Source organism: Coregonus lavaretus (assembly GCF_964263955.1).
Source record: "Coregonus lavaretus genome assembly, chromosome: 23".
Taxonomy (NCBI): domain Eukaryota; kingdom Metazoa; phylum Chordata; class Actinopteri; order Salmoniformes; family Salmonidae; genus Coregonus; species Coregonus lavaretus.
The window spans coordinates 20,456,713-20,480,203 of record NC_140010.1 but is presented as its reverse complement, the minus strand read 5'-3'; the positions used below and the strand labels follow the sequence as shown (position 1 = coordinate 20,480,203).

General features: G+C 42.8%; 1 protein-coding gene across 1 annotated transcript in view; it reads left to right on the top strand.

Moving 5' to 3' along the window:
* Positions 1–23,491, top strand: part of LOC311099066 (contactin-associated protein-like 2) — a gene marked incomplete at both ends in the record, with an annotated part of 71,586 nt that overhangs the window by 32,301 nt on the left and 15,794 nt on the right. The window contains 7 exons of the mRNA XM_084139682.1: positions 2,865–3,123; positions 17,657–17,806; positions 18,879–19,041; positions 20,529–20,635; positions 20,860–20,979; positions 21,251–21,366; positions 21,707–21,791. Coding sequence (XP_083995808.1) covers positions 2,865–3,123; positions 17,657–17,806; positions 18,879–19,041; positions 20,529–20,635; positions 20,860–20,979; positions 21,251–21,366; positions 21,707–21,791 — 1,000 coding nt within the window. The remainder of the gene's footprint in view (positions 1–2,864; positions 3,124–17,656; positions 17,807–18,878; positions 19,042–20,528; positions 20,636–20,859; positions 20,980–21,250; positions 21,367–21,706; positions 21,792–23,491) is intronic.

The following is a 23,491-nucleotide window of genomic DNA, read 5'->3' as shown; positions in this document are numbered from 1 at the left end:
AAATCTCACAATACATGTCCCCATTCATTCTTTCCTTTACACGGATCAGTCGTCCTGGTCCCTTTGCAGTAAAACAGCCCCAAAGCATGATGTTTCCACCCCCATGCTTCACAGTAGGTATGGTGTTCTTTGGATGCAACTCAGCATTCTTTGTCCTCCAAACACGACGAGTTGAGTTTTTACCAAAAAGTTATATTTTGGTTTCATCTGACCATATGACATTCTCCCAATCCTCTTCTGGATCATCCAAATGCACTCTAGCAAACTTCAGACGGGCCTGGACATGTACTGGCTTAAGCAGGGGGACACGTCTGGCGCTGCAGGATTTGAGTCCCTGGCGGCGTAGTGTGTTACTGATGGTAGGCTTTGTTACTTTGGTCCCAGCTCTCTGCAGGTCATTCACTAGGTCCCCCCGTGTGGTTCTGGGATTTTTGCTCACCGTTCTTGTGATCATTTTGACCCCACGGGGTGAGATCTTGCGTGGAGCCCCAGATCGAGGGAGATTATCAGTAGTCTTGTATGTCTTCCATTTCCTAATAATTGCTCCCACAGTTGATTTCTTCAAACCAAGCTGCTTACCTATTGCAGATGCAGTCTTCCCAGCCTGGTGCAGGTCTACAATGTTGTTTCTGGTGTCCTTTGACAGCTCTTTGGTCTTGGCCATAGTGGAGTTTGGAGTGTGACTGTTTGAGGTTGTGGACAGGTGTCTTTTATACTGATAACAAGTTCAAACAGGTGCCATTAATACAGGTAACGAGTGGAGGACAGAGGAGCCTCTTAAAGAAGAAGTTACAGGTCTGTGAGAGCCAGAAATCTTGCCTGTTTGTAGGTGACCAAATACTTATTTTCCACCATAATTTGCAAATAAATTCATAAAAAATCCTACAATGTGATTTTCTGGGAAAAAAATCGCAATTTGTATGTCATAGTTGACGTGTACCTATGATGAAAATTACAGGCCTCTCTCATCTTTTTAAGTGGGAGAACTTGCATAATTGGTGGCTGACTAAATACTTTTTTTCCCCACTGTACTTACAGTTAGTGAGTGCATAAATGTTTTCATACTGGCCCCCCCGTGGGAATCAAACCCACAACCCTGGCGTTGCAAACGCCATGCTCTACCAACTGAGCTACACAGGGCCCTATTTCATGTGATTAGTGATTCCTTTATGTCTATCTCTCATTTTAAGGTCAACCCTGTTACTCGAACTGAACTCTTTAATATGGTGAAACTATTCCTTTTCAAAAGTGATTTTCAAAATAAACATTGAACATCTAATAGTCAAATGATAGTGTAAAAGCAGGTGAGCTGGTTTTACTCTTTTTGGCCATTTTCTGGTGTTTTGTGGTGAAAAACTGAACGGGTCGAGCATAACACGTCAACCCATAGATAGACAGGCTAGACATTTTTTAACAATTACATTTTGGGGGTAAATCTTGCATTCAATTGCCCCTCCCTGTTGCATACAAGAAGCTTCCATTCCCCCTGTCACAAGGGAATTCATGGCTGATTTAACTAGTAATTACCAGTTGGAGGGCCGTTCAAGTGGACTTTTCCCAGAAGTCATAAATTCCCACTTCCCACTTGGTTACGAACGCACATCCAATGTAGAGCCGTATAATACCACTCAATGGAAGCACAAGGTCTAGACCTACACTTTTACATATTGTGTATAGAGATTGTTTAAATCAATAAAATATAAAATACTAAAGTATTATTAAAAACGGGGGGGGGGGGGGGGGGGTTTACCTCTTGAGATGGGAAAGCATGTTTTTTATTAAGTTGAACATGTGCTCTTTATGACAGAATGATAGAATTAGGTGAAATCCACATTTTTGTTTAAATCACTGCCTAAATTGGTGGCCAAAAAAAGTATCTACATTGATCAATACATAAAGACTAATTTAAGAAGCCGAATTAGGAACCACTTTGGCCACCCTGTAGACTAGCTGTCATAGCCATGCATTTCTGGAATATTGTCAGACATGCATATGAGCAAAGATGCAAATGTATGTACATGCATCTCTTGAATACATTTTAAAGCATTACATTCATTTTAGCAAAGATGCAAATGTATCTACATATATTTATTATGTGACGTTAAATATATTGAAATGTATTTTCTTTTCATATGGGATATGTTGAATAAAAAAGTATTCCATGCAACAGGATTGAACTCACTAAATGTGAAGTATTCAACGCTTAGCACAGGACAATTACTGCTCAGTTGTCAATGGTATGGGATGTTGTGTCAGCCATTACTTTGCTGAAGTATGGATCCAACCATTATTATTGATTTCACTTCTTATGTGCCTCTTAGCCTTGTTTTCTTTCCTGTGAGCAAATGGGTTTACTAAACTGTGGGATATTCACAAAGTTCCTTGGTGTTGGATTGCATGCTTTGCTTTCAGCACAAGTAGAGGGAGAAAGGTCAGCTTTGATTACAAGAGAAGCCAAAATTGTTTTTTGTCAAGTGCTGCTGTATGATGATGTGTTTTTCTGTGTCGGACTCTGAAATAATGCAGGTGCTTGCATTTTCACATGCATTAAACCGCAAAATGTACATTTAAAAAGCACCTTAGGTTTTCTGATGTGTCTCTAATGCAAAATATATGCTAACTATGGTACGGTTGTGCCAATGTCTTGAGCTTAAATCAACAGGGAAAAGCTGCCCTAACTTATAGACCTGTGTGCTATCTAAAAAACACCTTCTATTTTTTATGTATCTCTCAAATGCAAACTATATTCTAGCTTTGTTTATACGGTTGTATGAATAAACTTTTTTTTTTAGCTAAAATGAAGCAGGAAAAGCTGTCCTAACTTGTAGACCCATTTGCTATTATACTTTCTATCCCCCTTACAGAGGAACCTGACGTTCTCCTGCAGCGAGACACACTCCTTCCCCTTGTTCTTCAACGCCACCAGCTTCCTGCGTCTTCCGGGGCTGCCGGACAGTGACACCCTGTCGGTCAGCCTGTCCTTCCGAACGTGGAACCCCAGCGGTCTGCTCCTCTACACGGCCCTGGCCGACGGTGTGGTGGAGGTGGGCCTCACCCAGGGAAAGGTCACTGTCTACATCAACGTCACCCAGAAGAAGAACACGCGCATAGACATCTCCTCAGGTACGGTCTAGTTCAGGGCTCTCCAACCCTGTTTCTGTAGGTTTTCAATCCAACCCCAGTTTTAACTAACCTGATTCAGCTTATCAACCAGATAATTATTAGAATCAGGTGCGCTAGATTAGGACTGGAGCAAAAACCTACTGGACGGTAGATCTCCAGTTTTCCAATGCCTCGCAAAGAAGGGCACCTATTGGTAGATGGGTACAATTTAAAAAAGCAGACATTGAATATCCTTTTGAGCATGGTGACGTTATGAATTACACTTTGGATGGTGTATCAATACACCTAGTCACTAAAAAGATACAGGCATCCTTTCTAACTCAGTTGCCAGATAGGAAGGTAACCAATCACGGATTTCACCATGAGGTCAATGGTGACTTTAAAACAGTTACAGAGTATAATGGCTGTGATAGGAGAAAATTGAGGATGGATCAACAACATTGTAGTTACTCCACAATACTTGTATAATTGACAGAGTTAAAAGAAGGAAGCCTGTACAGAATAAAAATATTCCAAAACATGCATCCTGTTTGCAACAAGGCACTTAAGTAATACTGCAAAAAATGTGGCAAAACAAGTAACTTTTTTACCTGAATACTGTGGCAGACCAGGGGGTTCTAGCTTAGTCCTGGCCAGAGGAGGGAGGGGGCGGTCGTCGGTGCGATGTACGTCTCCCTTCTCAATAGGGCATCCGCGTTCCCATGCTTCGCCCCTGACCTGTGCACAATAGAAAAAGAGAAGCGTTGAAGGGACATGAACCACCTGGTGACTTGATCATTCATGTCCTTTCCCCTGGCCATCCAGACCAGGGGAGCATGGTCTGTGATCAGGGTGAAGTGGGTGCCCAACAGGTAATACTTAAGAGTGTCTAGAACCCACTTCACCACTAGACTATCTTTCTCGACAATCGAGTACTTATTTTCTTGGGGTATCAACTTCCGGCTTATGTACATGATGGGATGTTCCTCCCCATGGTGTACCTGGGACAGGACGGCCCCTAGTCCCGTGTCGCAGGCATCCGTCTGCACCAGCATCGTTACCTGGAAATCGGGCATCACGAGAATCGGATGGGAGCACAGGGCTTCCTTCAGGTGCCTGAACGCCACTTCGGCCTCATCCGACCACTTCACTGTTTTCGGGAGGCGGGCCCTGGTCAGATCAGTAAGGGGGGAGGCTATAGCCGCAAAGTTGGGGATAAACCAGCTATAGTATCCCGCCAGCCCCAGGAAGGACTTCACCTGTGTCTTGGTACGAGGAACGGGCCAGTCACGAACCGCCTGGACCTTCCTCTCCGGGTGCTTGGCGTTCCCCCGTCCGATCAAATACCCCAGGTACTCCACCTCCTTGAACCCCAGCTTGCATTTCTTGGGATTTGCTGTCAACCCGGCTTGCCTGAACGCGTCCAGTACCGCCTGGAGGCGCTTCAGGTGCTCTTCTCAACCTTGGCTGTGGATGATGATGTCATCCAAATAGGCCTCTGCGTACTGTTGGTGGGGTCGGAGGACTCTGTACATCAGGCGCTGGAACGTGGGCGTGGCTCCATGGAGACCGAACGGGAGGACCCGGTATTGGTATAAGCCGTCCGGTGTCGAGAATGCTGTCTTCTCCCGGGAGGAGGCTGCCATGGGTAACTGCCAATATCCCTTGGTCAGATCCAGGGTGCTGATGTACCGGGCCTTTCCCAACCGGTCGATGAGCTCGTCCACCCTCGGCATGGGGTAGGCGTCGAACAAACTGATGTCGTTCACCCCCCGGAAGTCACTGCAGAAACGCAGACTACCGTCCGGTTTGGGCACCAACACGATGGGGCTGCACCATGCACTGTGGGAAACCTCGATGACTCCCATCCTCATCATAGCCTCCAGCTCCTGCTTCACAGCCTTCTCTCGGGCCTCTGGGATCCGGTATGGCCTCTTTCGTACCGTTTCTCCAGGCGGGGTGCGGACGTTGTTGTCAATTAGGGTTGTTCGGCCCGGCTTCTCGTAAAACACGCCGGTGTTCCGATCGATGACCTCCTGGAGCGCTTGCTTCTGGGCCGGTCCGAGGTCCTCATTGCTCGGGACCACCACCGGCCCCATCGACATCCCGGGTTTTGACCACAACACAGCCAAGGCTGTCCTCACGTGCCACCTCTTCAATAGGTTCACGTGGTAAATCTGTTGGGGTTTCCGTCTCCCCGGCTGCTGTACGCGGTAATTTATGGGTCCCAGCTTCTCTGTCACCTCGTACGGCCCGTGCCATGTTGCCAGGAACTTACTTTCTGTGGTGGGGATTAAAACTAGCACCTTGTTACCCACATGGAACTCTCGGGGCTGGGTACCCCAATTGTAGACCTTGGCTTGGGCGCGCTGGGCCTTCTCCATATGTTCCCTTGCCACTGGCCATATGGCTGTCATCCGCTCCCTCATCATCTCTACGTGTTATACCACACTGCGTAAGGGGTCGGCTGGGCTACCCACACCTCGTTGGCGAGATCCAGTAGGCCGCGTGGTCTCCTCCCATAGAGGAGTTAGAAAGGGGAAAACTTAGCCTGGGGCACTCCTCGGATCGAGAAAATTAGCTGGGGTAGTAGCTGGTCCCAGTTCTTCCCGTCCCGCTCAATGACCTTCCGCAGCATTTGTTTGAGGGTCTTATTGAACTGTCCGACGAGCCCATCCGTCTGCGGGTGAAAGACGAAGGTCCAGATCGGCTTTATTTGTAGGAGAGCACACAAATCTTTCATTAGTCGGGACATGAACTCGGTACCTTGGTCGGTCGCGATCTCGTTCGGGATACTCACCCATCTGAAGAGGTTGAACAGCTCCCGCGCGATTCCCGAGGCCATTCCCCTACGGGGCCGGAGGAACCGTCGAGACCTGGCACGTCTAGCAGAGGGAGCCACCACCGCGTGATGTAGACTCCGTCTGTCACCAGACCTCGACGAGTCTCCCCCTGGTGGCTTGTCCGCGGTACGCCATAATACAAAGTGTTATGTTTGGGGCAAATCCAATAAAAGACATTACTGAGTACCACTCTCCATATTTTCAAGCATAGTGGTAGCTGCATCATCAGACTTTCCACCAGACACTGGGAGATTAATTCACCTTTCAGCAGGACAATAACCTAAAACACTGGAGTTGCTTACCAAGAAGGCAGTGAATGTTCCTGAGTGGCCGAGTTACAGTTTTGACTTAAATCTGCTTGTCTATGGCAAGACCTGAAAATGGTTGTCTAGCAATGATCAACAAACAATTGGACAGAGCTTGAGGAATTTTGAAAAGAACAATGGGCAAATGTTGCACAATCCCGGTGTGGAAAGCTCTTAGAGACTTACCCAGAAAGACTCACAACTGTTATCGCTACCAAAGGTGATTGTAACATGTATTGACTCAGGGGGTTGAATACTTATCTAATCAATATTAGTGGGGGGTTTTTCTTTTCTTTTTTTACAAATGTTAGAATTTTTCTTCCACTTTGACATTAGAGCATTTTGTGTAGATCATTGACAAAAAAATGATAATTAAATCCATTTAATCACAGCAGCAGCTACTCTTCCTGGGGTCCAGCAAAATTAAGGCAGTTATACATTTTTAAGAACATTACAATACATTCACAACAGATTTCACAAGATATTAAGTGTGTGCCCTCAGGCCCCTACTCTACTACCACATACAGTGGGGAAAAAAAGTATTTAGTCAGCCACCAATTGTGCAAGTTCTCCCACTTAAAAAGATGAGAGAGGCCTGTAATTTTCATCATAGGTACAAGTCAACTATGACAGACAAAATGAGAAAAAAAATCCAGAAAATCACATTGTAGGATTTTTAATGAATTTATTTGCAAATTATGGTGGAAAATAAGTATTTGGTCAATGACAAAAGTTTCTCAATACTTTGTTATATACCCTTTGTTGGCAATGACACAGGTCAAACGTTTTCTGTAAGTCTTCACAAGGTTTTCACACACTGTTGCTGGTATTTTGGCCCATTCCTCCATGCAGATCTCCTCTAGAGCAGTGATGTTTTGGGGCTGTCGCTGGGCAACACGGACTTTCAACTCCCTCCAAAGATTTTCTATGGGGTTGAGATCTGGAGACTGGCTAGGCCACTCCAGGACCTTGAAATGCTTCTTACGAAGCCACTCCTTCGTTGCCCGGGCGGTGTGTTTGGGATCATTGTCATGCTGAAAGACCCAGCCACGTTTCATCTTCAATGCCCTTGCTGATGGAAGGAGGTTTTCACTCAAAATCTCACGATACATGGCCCCATTCATTCTTTCCTTTACACGGATCAGTCGTCCTGGTCCCTTTGCAGAAAAACAGCCCCAAAGCATGATGTTTCCACCCCCATGCTTCACAGTAGGTATGGTGTTCTTTGGATGCAACTCAGCATTCTTTGTCCTCCAAACACGACGAGTTGAGTTTTTACCAAAAAGTTATATTTTGGTTTCATCTGACCAAATGACATTCTCCCAATCCTCTTCTGGATCATCCAAATGCACTCTAGCAATCTTCAGACGGGCCTGGACATGTACTGGCTTAAGCAGGGGGACACGTCTGGCACTGCAGGATTTGAGTCCCTGGCGACGTAGTGTGTTACTGATGGTAGGCTTAGTTACTTTGGTCCCAGCTCTCTGCAGGTCATTCACTAGGTCCCCCCGTGTGGTTCTGGGATTTTTGCTCACCGTTCTTGTGATCATTTTGACCCCACGGGGTGAGATCTTGCGTGGAGCCCCAGATCGAGGGAGATTATCAGTGGTCTTGTATGTCTTCCATTTCCTAATAATTGCTCCCACAGTTGATTTCTTCAAACCAAGCTGCTTACCTATTGCAGATTCAGTCTTCCCAGCCTGGTGCAGGTCTACAATTTTGTTTCTGGTGTCCTTTGACAGCTCTTTGGTCTTGGCCATAGTGGAGTTTGGAGTGTGACTGTTTGAGGTTGTGGACAGGTGTCTTTTATACTGATAACAAGTTCAAACAGGTGCCATTAATACAGGTAACGAGTGGAGGACAGAGGAGCCTCTTAAAGAAGAAGTTACTGGTCTGTGAGAGCCAGAAATCTTGCTTGTTTGTAGGTGACCAGATACTTATTTTCCACCATAATTTGCAAATAAATTCATTAAAAATCCTACAATGTGATTTTCTGGAAAAAAAATGCTCAATTTGTCTGTCATGGTTGACGTGTACCTATGATGAAAATTACAGGCCTCTCTCATCTTTTTAAGTGGGAGAACTTGCACAATTGGTGGCTGACTAAATACTTTTTTCCCCCACTGTATTTACAATCCATGTGTACGTGTGTATAGGGCGTATGTTATTGTGTGTTTGTATGCATGTGTCTGTGCCTATGTTTGTGTTGCTTCACAGTCCCCGCTGTTCCTAATTTTACTGCTTGATGTGGAATAGAGTTCCATGTAGTCATGGCTCTAAGTAGTACTGTGCGCCTCCCATAATCTGTTCTGGACTTGGGGACTGTGAAGAGACCTCTGGTGTTATGTCTTGTGGGGTATGCATGGGTGTCCGAGCTGTGTGCCAGTAGTTGAAACAGACAGCTCGGTGCATTCAACATGTCAATACCACTCACAAATACAAGTAGTGATGAATCAAACCAAATCAAATCCAATTTTATTTGCCACATGTGCCGAATACAACAGGTGTAGACCTTACAGTGAAATGCTTACTTACAAGCCCTTAACCAACAATGTAGATAAGTAAAAAAGTAAAAGAGCAAATAAATAAAGAGCAGCAGTAAAATAAAATAACAGTAGGGAGGCTATATACAGGGGGTACCGGTACAGAGTCAATGTGCGGGGGCACCGGTTAGTCAAGGTAATTGAGGTAATATCTACATGTGGGTGGAGTTAAAGTGACTATGCATAGATAATAAACAGAGTAGCAGCAGCGTAAAATAGGGGGGAACGCAAATAGTCCGGGTAGCCATGATTAGCTGTTCAGGAGTCTTATGGCTTGGGGGTAGAAGCTGTTAAGAAGCCTTTTTGACCTATACTTGGCGCTCCGGTACTGCTTGCTGTGCGGTAGCAGAGAGAACAGTCTATGACTTGGGTGGCTGGAGTCTTTGACAATTTTTAGGGTCTTCCTCAGGATGCTCTCGATGGTGCAGCTGTATAACTTTTTGAGGATCTGAGGACCCATGCCAAATCTTTTCAGTCTCCTGAGGGGAGAATAGGCTTTGTTGTGCCCTCTTCAAGTCTGTCTTGGTGTGTTTGGACCATGATAGTTTGTTGGTGATGTGGACACTAAAGAACTTGAAGCTCTCAACCTGTTCCACTACAGCCCCTTCGATGAGAATGGGGGCGTGCTCAGTCCTATTTGTTTTCCTGTAGTCCACAATCATCTCCTTTGTCTTGATCACGTTGAGGGAGAGGTTGTTATCCTGGCACCACACGGACAGGTCTCTGACCTCCTCCCTATAGGCTGTCTCATTGTTGTCTGTGATCAGGCCTACCACTGTTGTGTTGTCGGCAAACTTAATGATGGTGTTGGAGTCGTGCCTGGCCATGCAGTCATGGGTGAACAGGGAGTGCAAGAGGGGACTGAGCACGCACCCCTGAGGGGCCCCCGTGTTGAGGATCAGCGTGGCAGATGTGTTGCTACCTACCCTTACCACCAGGATCCAGTTGCAGAGGGAGGTGTTTAGTCCCAGGGTCCTTAGCTTAGTGATGAGCTTTGATGGCACTATGGTGTTGAACGCTGAGCTGTAGTCAATGAATAGCATTCTCACGTAGGTGTTCCTCTTGTCCAGGTGGGAAAGGGCAGTGTGGAGTGCAATAGAGATTGCATCATCTGTGGATCTGTTGGGGCGGTATGCAAATTGGAGTGGGTCTAGGGTTTCTGGGATAATGGTGTTGATGTGAGCCATGACCAGCCTTTCAAAACACTTCATGGCTACAAACGTGAGTGCGACGGGTCGGTAGTCATTGATGCAGGTTATCTTAGTGTTCTTGGGCACAGGGACTATGGTGGTCTGCTTGAAACATGTTAATATTACAGACTCAGTCAGGGACATGTTCAAAATGTCAGTGAAGAGACTTGCCAGTTGAGTACACATCCTGTTATCCGTCTGGCCCTGCGGCCTTGTGAATGTTGACCTGCTTAAGTCTTACTCACATCGGCTACGGAGAGCGTGATCACATAGTCATTCGGAACAGCTCTCCGAAGTCAATCTCTCCTCCACTTTGAGCCAGGAGAGATTGACATGCATATTATTAATGTTAGCTCTCTGTGTACATCTAAGAGCCAGCCGTGCTGCCCTGTTCTGAGCCAATTGCAATTTTCTTAAGTCCCTCTTTGTGGCACTTGACCACACGACTTAACAGTAGTCCTGGTGCGACAAAACTAGGGCCTGTAGGACCTGCCTTGTTGATAGTGCTGTTAAGAATGTAGGGCAACGCTTTATTATGAACAGACTTCTCCCCATCCTAGCCACTGTTGTATCAATATGTTTTGACCATGACAGTTTACAATCCAGGGTTACTCCAAGCAGTTTAGCCTCCTCAACTTGCTCAATTACCACATTATTCATTACATGATTTAGTTGAGGTTTAGGGTTTAGTGAATGATTTGTCCCAAATACAATGCTTTTAGTTTTTGAAATATTTAGGACTAACTTATTTCTTGCCACCCATTCTGAAACTAACTGCAGCTCTTTGTTAAGTGTTGCAGTCATTTCCGTCGCTGTGGTAGCTGACATGTATAGTGTTGAGTCATCCGCATAAATAGACACACTGGCTTTACTCAAAGCCAGTGGCATGTCGTTAGTAAAGATTGAAGAAATTAAGGGGCCTAGACAGCTGCCTTGGGGAATTGCTGATTCTACCTGGATTTTGTTGGAGATGCTTCCATTTAAGAACACCCTCTGTGTTCTGTTAGACAGGTAACTCTTTATCCACAATATAGCAGGGGGTTTAAAGCCATAACACATACGTTTTTCCATCAACAGACTATGATCGATAATGTCAAAAGCCGCACTGAAGTCTAACAGAAGTAATTAAGTAATTGTCTCTTCCAATTTTGTGGCAGAGCTGCGAGGAGTTGGTTATAATTTTGTATTGAGCATACACCTCCATACACTGTTCTTAGTTGCTTGTGTGACAATTGTATCGTTCTCGTTTACAATGGCCTTCATAAATGTTATTATTATTATTATTCTTGTACATTTTGTCTACAATTTTTTGTTGTTGGTTTTTCTCTATCAGTATATTGGAGTTTAGCCATATTATTTGTTGTAATATTAGATCTGCCTATTCTGGAGGATTACATTTAAATTGTAGCCAACTCTGTATGACTTCATTTAAAAAGGAGCATACTTTAAACAGGGATCCATTGTCGATCCACTGAAAATGTAAGGTTTCAATCTGCAAAAAGGCAAAGAGCCCACTCTTAAACATAGGATGGATCTCTCTTAGTGGCTTGCTAGAAAAAATTGGATTTAGATACAATTTCGGTACAATGGAGGCTTTAAGAGAGGTTTAATGCCTTAATATTTAATAGTTCTAACCTTCCAAACTTATGTTCATTAAATAAATATGCTCATTTAACTTTATCTGGTTTGCCATTCCAAATAAATTGAAAAAAAATTCTCTCATGATTTGAAAAAGGATTCTCCTAGAGTCAGTAGAGCCATGAATAAATATGTAAACTGCGATATCACTAGAGAATTAATCAGGGTATCTTCCCGTAAATGGATAGGTGTTTCCTTCTCCAGAGTTTCAAGATTCTATATTTTTTGCTAAGTTTTTGATCAAAGTTAATAGTTGCAAGATCGCTAAACTTTTCCTGGAAATGTACACCAAGTACATCGACTTCACCATCCACCCATTTAAATCAGGAGACCATATGGCAGTCTAATGTTTGTATCTTTTAGAGACCCAATACGTAATATAGTACATTTATCATAGTTGGGTTTTAGTCCAGAGAAACTGGAGAAATTCAAATAAAATGTTATTTGTCACATGCGCCGAATACAACAGACCATATCGTGAAATGCTTACTTACAAGCCCTTAACCAGCAATGCAGTTTTTAAGAACAATAAGAGTTAAGAAAAATATTAACTAAATAAAAGAGCAACAGTAAAATAACAATAACGAGGCTATATACAGGGGTACCGGTACCGGGTCAATGTGCGGGGGTACAGGTTAGTCGAGGTAATTGAGGTAATATGTACAATACCAGTCAAAAGTTTGGACACACCGACTCATTCAAGGGTTTTTCTTTATTTTTACTATTTTTTACATTGTAAAGGTAATAGTGAAGACATCAAAACTATGAAAAACACATATGGAATCATGTAGTAACCAAAAAAGTGTTCAACAAATCAAAATATATTTTATATTTGAGATTCTTCAAATAGCCACCCTTTGCCTTGATGAAAGCTTTGCACACTCTTGGCATTCTCTCAACCAGCTTCTTGAGGTAGTCACCTGGAATGCATTTCAATTAACAGGTGTGCCTTCTTAAAAGTTAATTTGTGGAGTTTCTTTCCTTCTTAATGCGTTTGAGCCAATCAGTTGTGTTGTGACAAGATAGGGGGGTATACAGAAGATAGCCATATTTGGTAAAATACCAAGTCCATATTATGGCAAGAACAGCTCAAATAAGCAAAGAGAAACGACAGTCTTTCATTACTTTTAAGACATGAAGGTCAGTCAATCCGGAAAATTTCAAGAACTTTGAACGTTTCTTCAAGTGCAGTCGCAAAAACCATCAAGCACTATGATGAAACTGGCTCTCATGAGGACCACCACAGGAATGGAAGACCCAGAGTTACCTCTGCTGCAGAGGATAAGTTCATTAGAGGTACCAGCCTCAGAAATTGCAGCCCAAATAAATGCTTCACAGAGTTCAACTCACAGACACATCTCAACATCAACTGTTCAGAGGGGACTGTATGAATCAGCCCTTCATGGTCGAATTGCTGCAAAGAAACCACTACTAAAGGACACCAATAAGAAGAAGAGACCTGCTTGGGCCAAGAAACATGAGCAATGGACATTAGACTGGTGGAAATGTGTTCTTTGGTCTGGAGTCCAAATTTGAGATTTTTGGTTCCAACCGCCGTGTCTTTGTGAGACGCGATGTGAACGGATGATCTCCGCATGTGTAGTTCCCACCGTAAAGCATGGAGGAGGAGGTGTTATGGTGTGGGGGTGCTTTGCTTTGTTAATTGAAATGCATTCCAGGTGACTACCTCATGAAGCTGGTTGAGAGAATGCCAAGAGTGTGCAAAGCTGTCATCAATGCAAAGGGTGGCTATTTGAAGAATCTCAAATATATATATATATTTTTTTGTTGAACAATGTTTTGGTTACTACATGATTCCATATGTGTTTTTCATAGTTTTGATGTCTTCACTATTATTCTATAATGTAAGAAATAGTACAAATAAATATGGGTAAAACATGATAGTAATGGATCTTTCAGTAGTTCATAAAAAGTTTGCTATATCTCTATTGGAATGCCATCGAGACCAGGGGTTTTCCCCCATCTGAAAATAATGAATTTGCTAACCATAGTTCGTTGTGTAATTAGGACTTTACAATATTTTTTTGTATCCCAGATAGTTTAACATAATTTTTTGGGAGAAGGATATCACAAAACGTATCGTTTTGTAGGTTATTCTTGGTCGTGTTTATACATTTAATAGTTAGAAAAACACTTTTTCGCCATTCTCCATCCAATTTACTCTGGTTTTTAGATAAATGAAACCCGATCTTTCCTGAATAAGTTAGTCAAACTCCTTTTGTTTTGCGTCTAGATTATTCCGTGCTTCTGTGTTACATTTATCTACACCATTGATGTGTAATGCTAGATTTTCTATTTCTGATGTAAGTCATTTCTCGGTTGACAGAAACCATTTTTGATTTTGGGATGAAAATGGAATTTAATGGTCTCTAAAGACATACTTAAAGGCATCCCATACGATAAGTGGGTCCACTGAACCTGTATTGTGCAAGAAAAAAGTTTGCTATAAATTCCTTTGTTTTTATTAAGAATGTAGTGTCAGTCAATAAACCCTGGTTAAATGTCCAATATCCCTGCCCTCATGGAAAGTCTGTTATAGTTACATGAAGGGCTATAAGATGATGGTCTGATCATATTCGATCCTTAATCCATACTTCTTTCACTTTTGGCACCATAGAAAAGGATACCAGAACATAATAAATCAGACTAGCTTGATTAAGCCAACTCCAAGTATATTTTACGAGATCCCCGGGGTTTATAATATTGTAATCTCTTTGAGTGCCAGAGGGTGATAGTTGGTAGTATGATTGCCTTTATGGTCCATTTTTAAATACTTATCCATACTAACTCTAAGACCTCCAGTTTTCCTCCAATACCCCTCTCACAAAAAAACAAAACCAATAACAAGACAAAAAAATTAAGAAATAAATAAATCCCTCCCCTTTTCCCTTAAATACTTCCCACGTGAATCTGTCCTGTACTTTGCAACTCAATATTAGGAAGGTGTTCTTAATGTTTTGTATATATATACTTTATATAATACGACTTATGATTCCATTGCTAAATCCAATTGCCCAACCAGGACTAAATGAAAAATGTATTTGTAAATTTTTACAATGTATTATTATTATTGTCAAATTTTGTTATCTATGACAGTACAGAGGTCTGGGTTGCAGAGTGTTCAGCTTCCATACCCATTCCCAACCGCTGCGGAGTGAATGTCAGTATGTGTCCATGATATGTGCAGTCAACTAGTATAATTAGTGTTTGTGAAGTAAATATAGTAATTATTATTAAAGAGTCCTGTCTAGGGCTGGTTCTGCCTTCTGAGACAGATAAGACACTTTAAAGTATACATTGATCATTTGTCCTGGCCAGCCTCTTTTCTTTTTTTTTGTCAAGGAAAGGAATACATTTGCCCTCTCAGGGTCAATAACAAGAGAAAAACAACGTTAAAACACTTGCCATCACTGTGTTAATTGAAAATAAAATGAATTCGGTTATTTAGGGATTAGGCATCATTATAGTATATTAAAGAGAGAATTCGTTCAACTCTCCATATAATTCTCCTATTAAATAAATGCAAACCGATGCAGGCCTATAACCACTGGAGTAACCTACAGTTCCGTTGTACTGCACGCAACCACATGTGGGGTGCACTGGTCTTGACCCACCAGGGGACAGAGCAGGTGGATCACTAAAAGCGGGGTGGTATAATTAAGCAATAAGGCCAGAGGGGGTGTGGTATGAGGGCTGTTCCACAAGGCGGAGTGCCTGGCGACAGCCCTTAGCGTGGTATATTGGCCATATACTACAAACCCCCAAGGTGCCTTATTGCTATTATAAACTGGTTACCAACATAATTAGAGCAGTAAAAATACATGTTTTGTCATACCGGTGGTATACGGTCTGATATACCACGGGTGTCAGCCAATTAGCATTTAGGGCTCAAACCACCCAGTTTATAACTACTTCTAACTCTTCTAACTCCGTCCGCTCTGGGCACCGGTGGAGCCAAAGCGAGTGCATCCATTTATTCACTTGATTTTTCAGAGTTTATCGACTACATGTTCAGTTGGCCTAGCTAAATGTATTTTACATTCCACCTTGGGATTAAGTTAATAAATCAATTTCAATATAATTGTCCAACAAAGAGCTGGAAATAATAATTGAAGGTGCATAATTGTGGGCTTCGTGCACATAGCCTGCCTATTTGTTTCTCTCTTTTAGAAACTCGGCAGTTGCCCATGTTTCTTTAACATTCGTTCAACCAATTAATTAACATTATTCCTTGTACTTTCTATGGGAGAATAAACATAAAATATAATCAACACGTGATGATATCATGTTGCCCACATTGGTAACACATATCTTTCCATTCATATATACATTTCTCCGTTATCATGCCTTATTTGGGCAAAAGTAAATAAAATAATAAAAATAAAGGAAAAGAGAGAGAGCAACGGAAATAAAAGTACAGTGTGCTTACAATTTCAGCATCTTAGGCTCTGTAACATTTTATCTCTCCCAGTCTTTTTTCATATTGGGCCATTTCAATTCTTCCCATCTACTCAGCCTTTATGATTTGTTACTTAAACAAATAGATCATGGCTATAGCCTACCAATGAATGGGTTGCCATTTGGCCTGCATAATGTTCTTCATTTAGACAGATCGCTTGAGTGGTGCTGTGATTGTTTTTTTAATAGGCGTGCAAGTGAATGCATTAACAACATATACCTTTCTCTGTTGTGTCTTTGATGTGGTTGGGTGTAATAGTCCATCTTCACCTCATTTCAGTTGCCTAAACATAGTCCAGTTCCCCATCTGTCGTACATCATCTGTTAAGAGGCTGTCCTAGTCTATACAGTTAATTCACTGCCATATCCTTGTCCAGGTTATCCAGGAATCAGGTAGCTTCTTATGCTGATTTCAGTGTGATGTCTCTTTCCTTCCATTGGACACGTAGTTTTGCGGGGTAGGCCTATACCAGAGAGAACGGGATTCATTTTTCCCAAAGCTTTTTCTTTATGGGGTCGAATTATCTCTGTTTCATGTAGATCGAAGGCCCTCATACATCAAACGTCCGAATCCTGACTTTTTGACTTTGATGGCCAGTCGTATAACTTTCTTATAATATAATAAATAATATGCCATTTAGCAGACGCTTTTATCCAAAGCGACTTACAGTCATGCGTGCATAATTTTTTTTGTGTATGGGTGGACCACTAAAGGATCGAACCCACTACCTTGGCATTACAAGCGCTTTGTCCCTATAGTTAAGAAACTTTGCGATGATTCCCCTTGGTTTGCTGCTCATATCCCCTCTTGGGCCGCCTGTTCGATGTGCTCGTTCCATTGTGGGAGCCGTGTGAAGTTCTCCTGACCCAGTAGTTGTGGTATTACCTTTTCCAGGAATTGTTCCATTCCGATTTTCTCGTGCGATTTTAAGGGTTAAGCCAGTTTCAGCCTCCTCCACACGTTTTCCCAGTTCAGTCATGTCAGTTTTGATTTTTTTGACATCATCTGATATTTTCTTCATATGCTTAGTCAGTTTCTCATTGCCAGTGCGAATTTCTGTTAGTAGTGACTCTAAACTCACTTTAGTCGAGTCGGCAGCTACTTGGTCCATGGTCGCGTTGTTTCGTTGTGTTTGTTTGTCTCCATTTCTCAATCTAGTATTTTCCATAACATGCAGTTGCCAACATAACATTTCAGTTATTTCTTAACTTTAGAGTCAAGTTGTTTCATATTTAAGAGGCATATTTTAGTAAAGAGAGGTAATGCCAAACGGATCTGTATATCATAGTGGTCCTCTGTAGCTCAATTGGTAGAGCATGGTGCTTGTAACGCCAGGGTAGTGGGTTCGATCCCCGGGACCACCCATACGTAAAAATGTATGCACACATGACTGTAAGTCGCTTGGGATAAAAGCGTCTGCTAAATGGCTTATTATTATTACAGTCTTTCTCTGAATTTGTTTTTCTGATGTTTCAGTAACTGCAGTTGTCTGCTTTTCACCCACCGTGACTGTGATTAATGAAGCCATATTGTTCTGTCTGTGGTCACTGTTCAGGTTCGGGGCTCAACGACGGCCAGTGGCACAACGTCTATCTCCATGCTCTGGAGAACTACGCCATGCTGACCATCGATGGTGACGAGGCGTCCACCGTCAGAACGGTCATTCCCATTCAGATTAGAACAGGGGGCCAATACTACTTTGGAGGTATTTACACAGGTTGTCTATAACAGAGACATATAGCTCTATACCGGACCGGTATATGGCTCTGGGCCTGGTTTCCCAAAAGCATATTAAGGCTTAGTTCATCATTAGAACCTTCGTTTGAGCATCTTTACATTCTCGAGCCGTTTCCCAAAACCGTCTTTATTAACATTGCACTTGAACAGCTGAGTGCATCGTTAAATCACCGTTTGTCCTTCTGTGTCAATTTACACATAGAAAATCTCTGCTAAACATAGATGTTTACCTGTCTCTCTGTGACTGCCGAAAACTTCATAATTGAATATAAATAGCCAAAAACGTTGACATATAGGAGCAGATCAGCATTGTACATGAGGATCTGCAATGCGTTTCGACTTCTAGTCGGCAGCTTTCAGGCAGTGTGAGGAAGATTCTAGAAGTCCAAACGCTGTTATTTATCCTCATGTGCAATGCTGATCTGCTCCTATATGTAAACTGATTCTATGTTTAGCGGAGATCTTCTGTGTATAAAGTGACGCCGCACTTAGCTGGTCTGAGGCAGTCGTTAAATAACAAGCGTTTTCAAGTGCAACTTTAGTTAAGATGGTTTTACGGAAAAGCTCTGAGATTTAACGATGCTCCTACAGAGTTTCTTATGATGAACATAGCCTTAAGATGCTTTTGGGAAACCGGGCCCTGGTCTATAATGTGTAAGCCCTCGTAATGGGCTTGTTACTTACTTATTCATGATGACATTTCCATAATTCAGTCTGACAAACAGTCTTGTGATTTGTTGTGTGTACAGTACATGTGTTTTTTTGTGTTTGATGGCATGCTTTGTCAGACAATCGTCTTTGTTACTTTTGATTGGTTGCCTTTTTGTTTTCTTTGTGTTTTGTTAGCCTTTGAAGTAGTTGCCTTTAAGACGGTGTCTTAAATATTGAATGAACCTCTTCCCTAATGATTCAAACCAAAACACAACACTCATAGAAATAATGTTGCTTAATACTTGAAATGTGTCTCTAGAGTTTACTTTTCAAACAGAAAGCGCTGTCTTGATTAACTTTGGGACTATCTCCCTATTGTCCTCATGCAGGCTACTTCCTGCGTACCAACACTCCCCCTGCCCAGCGCTCCTTCCAGGGCTGTATGCAGCTGATCCACGTGGACGACCAGCTAGCTGACCTGGTGGCGGTAGAGCAAGGCAACATGGGAACCTTTGAGAATGTCAGCCTGGATATGTGTGCCATCATAGACAGGTAATCTTTTATACCATTCCCCAAAGATCTTATTGAGCTTGATATTCTAAGCAGCCTTTTTTCTTTGCTGTTGATCATGAAAGTGAACCTATAAACACCTACTGTGACGTTACCTGAGGGGCTGCTTGCTCATGGGCATGCATTACACAGTCTTTTCATAAAGACGGTAGGTGGCCAATCAAGATCAAGAAAGCGTCTCACACAGGGACACAGCGAGAGGCAGGGATCAGAGGATCACACAAGGCTTTGCTAGTGGATGTCTTAGTGTGCAATCTCTGTGCTCCTGCTGGTAAATGCATGTGTACACAAGCACACAGCCAAACAGGCACACATCCCCAATGCAAAACTCATCAAAACAATGAAGTGGAAAAGCTCTGTTGCTTCACCCGAGATATGGAAATGCAATTTTAGCAGAAGGTTACTCAAATCGCAGGAGAATATGGACATGCGCTTACATTCTTATCAAGATAAACACATAACATTTATTCTCACAGGATGTGGGTTCACTCCAACACATGGTTCTGGTTCATAAATGGAATCTTATCTCTGCTTCTTATTCTCCACTAGTGATTAGGAGTAAAACTGTAGATCCTGTTAATCCAACATTTTGTGCCGGAATTGTTAACGACACCCTTTGAAATGTCAGAGGAGACATTTTCAAGACCGCAAAAAAAAGTTCAAGACGGTCATGCGGATTTGTTTTCAGCTTAACATCCTAAGTCAAATCAAACTATATTATTGTTCTAGGGACATTTGTGTAATATGTACGTATGATAAATCAATTTATGGCTGAATACTCATGATGTGTGGTTCATTTGACTGATCTATTATGGCAAAGGTTATCCGATACACCAGATTTTCTCTCCCATTAAATAGGAACGTTCCGACATCTCTGCCCTGTGCAAATTTTAAGGATTGTGGTGATGATATCCTCATTCTAAACCATGCTAGCAGGGGGAGTTCAACTAACTTCAAAGGGAACTCCATATTACCACAGCCCTTTGATCACACCAGCAGGTTTAAGGCTGGGCACCTGGGGAGATAAGCCCTGACCCGACACACAGGTTGAGGACTAAGAGAGTACAGTAATACATCCTAACGTTCTCCATGAAGTGGTATCAAACATACATGAAACAAAGGTCACGAACCTCCTCACAGAACGTGGGTTGGCTGATTACTGTCACGACACGGCGACACCACAGTGACATCCTCTGTTGTCTCACAAAGGTCAACGTATTTCAATTAGAGGTCTTCTTCTTGTTGAATATGATTTGAAGAAGTACCAAATTAATGTATCCATCCGTTTCCAATTAGTTAGTTTTTTAGGGTAAATTATATTTGCAATATGCACTCTATGAAAGTTATTCCTATGTTGTCCTATCTATCCTCTTCTGTGCCATCTGTAGTTTCACAAAGGTCAAAGTAGTGAAATTAGAGGTCACTTCTGCTTCTTCTTCATATGAAAATGATCTCCCCCCCACACACAGATGTGTCCCTAACCACTGTGAACATAGAGGCCGCTGCTCTCAGACCTGGGATAGTTTCAGCTGCTTCTGTAACGGGACAGGATACACCGGGGCTACATGCCATACCTGTAAGTATCCTCCCCTTCCTCCTCCACATCTTCATCTATGGTCTGTCATTATTCATACCCTCAAGGACCCATCTGAAACGTCAGTCACATTTTTGCACATCATTCACTTCACTTACACATGGGGAAACCCCTGGATTTATAATGATGAATAAGTCATTCTACTGCAGTGTCAGCTTCATAATACATGTGGTTTCCTCTCTCGCGTGTTTATTCCTCCTCTCCAGCCGTGTATGAACAGTCCTGTGAGGAATACAAACACCTTGGTAAAACATCTGGCTCGTACTGGATCGACCCTGATGGGAGTGGTCCTGTTGGCCCCTTCAAAGTCAACTGCAACATGACTGGTAAGAGTACCGTACCTCCAAATAAGACCCAAGAGACAATCAACTTACTCAATACTGCATCTGATGATTTTGTCCCATCCCAGCGGGCAAATCTTGTTAAAATGACATCATTATAACCAGATTACAACCAAATCTGGTATCTGGTTGGAATGATGTCAATGCAACCAGTTTTGACTGCTGACATGGCTGACCCACATGTCATTCGTCCCCTGTAAATATTGTACACGGCTGACTGGTTTGTTGATGGTGTTGTTGACTGTGTGTGTTGCAGAGGACAAGGTGTGGACGACAGTGAGAAACAACCTGTCTCCCCAGACTTCAGTGAGTGGCTCAGACCTGGAGGGGAAGGCTGTGCTGCAGCTCAATTACAACATGTCCACAGAGCAGGTGACCTTATGACCTTATGAAATCATCACCCATTGAACCATTCATGATGGAACCATCTCAATGGGAAAGAAACCTGGATTTTATCGGTGGGTTTAATGGAACCGGATTAAGCCTAGTTTCATTTTTTAAAACATGCTCAATGGAGAAACTATATTTTGAGTCTAGAGAAACCTGCCCTATATGTATTTTCTATGTATTTTGATGTTACAGCCGAAGGCACTAGCTAGCTACATTGTTTATTAAAGATGTTCTCTCACTGTATTTTCACTCAGCTCCACTAATATGACTAAATGTTATGCATTCTGCATTGCTTAAACCCTATTTTCTCTCCCTATGACAGGTGACAGCCATCACGGGCAGTGCGGAGTACTGTGAACAGCATGTTGCCTACGCCTGCCGAATGTCTCGACTGCTCAATACGCCAGGTAAAGAGGACATTGGTGTTTGTATATTAATTGTTGTGTAGTCATATGTACATCTGAGAATATTAGGACTATCTGTTTCTTTTGGGCAAAACTGTAGTATCCTTTCCAACAAAGACACATCAATTTAGGCATTTGGAGAGAGAAAATGGCAAGAATATGCTGTCTTCTCTTTCCCCTTCCCAGTGTTTGTTGTTGATGTGCGTAATCTGCCTCTACCATCAGTCCTATTAGCCAACGTACAATCATTGGATAACAAAAGACTAACTAAGATCACGGATATCCTACCAACAGGACATTAAAAACTGTAATATCTTATGTTTCACCGAGTCGTGGCTGAACGATGACATGGATAACATACAGCTCCGGTAAGACAAAGGGTGGCGGTCTGTATATATTTGTAAACAACAGCTGGTGCACGAAATCTAATATTAAGGAAGTCTCGAGGTTTTGCTCGCCTGAGGTAGAGTATCTCATGATAAGCTGTAGACCACACTATTTACCAAGAGAGTTTTCATCTATATTTTCGTAGCTGTCTATTTACCACCACAAACCGATGCTGGCACTAAGACTGCACTCAATGAGCTGTATGGGGCGACTGGGAGCTTAGTGGTTAAGAGCGTTGTGCCAGTAACCGAAAGGTCGCTGGTTCTAATCCCCGAGCTGACTAGGTGAAAAATCTGTCGATGTGCCCTTGAGCAAGGCACTTAACCCTAATTGCTCCTGTAAGTCGCTCTGGATAAGAGCGTCTGCTAAATGACTAAAATGTAAATGTAAAAATGTATAAGGCCATAAGCAAACAGGAAAATGCTCATCTAGAGGCCGGGGACCATTTTTCTACCAGCATGTTAAATGTGCAACCAGAGGGAAAAAACTATAGACCACCTTTACTCAACACACAGACTTCTATGCTCGCTTCGAGGCAAGCAACACTGAAGCATGCATGAGAGCATCAGCTGTTCCGGATGACTGTGTGATCACACTCTCCATAGCCGATGTGAGTAAGACCTTTAAACAGGTCAACATTCACAAGGCCACAGGGCCAGACAGATTACCAGGATGTGTACTTCGAGCATGCGCTGACCAACTGGCAAGTGTCTTCACTGACATTTTCAACCTGTCCCTGACTGAGTCTGTAATACCAACATGTTTCAAGCAGACCACCATAGTCCCTGTGCCCAAAAACACTAAGGTATACTGCCTAAATGACTACCGACCCGTAGCACTCACGTCTGTAGCCATGAAGTGCTTTGAAAGGCTGGTCATGGCTCACATCAACACCATTATCGCAGAAACCCTAGACCCACTCCAATTTGATGATTGTGGACTACAGGAAAAAGAAGAGGACCGAGCATGCCCCAATTCTCATCGACGGGGCTGTAGTGGAGCAGGTTGAGAGCTTCAAGTTCCTTGGTGTCCATATCACCAACAAACTATCATGGTCCAAACACACCAAGACAGTCGTGGCACCACAAAGCCTATTCCCCCTCAGGAGACTGACATGGGTCCTCAGATCCTCAAAAGGTTATACAGCTGTACCATTGAGAGCATCCTGACTGGTTGCATCACCGTCTGGTATGGCAACTGCTCGGCATCAGACCGCAAGGCACTATAGAGGGTAGTGCGTACGGCCCAGTACATCACTGGGGCCAAGCTTCCTGCCATCCAGGACCTCTATACCAGGTGGTGTCACAGGAAGGCCC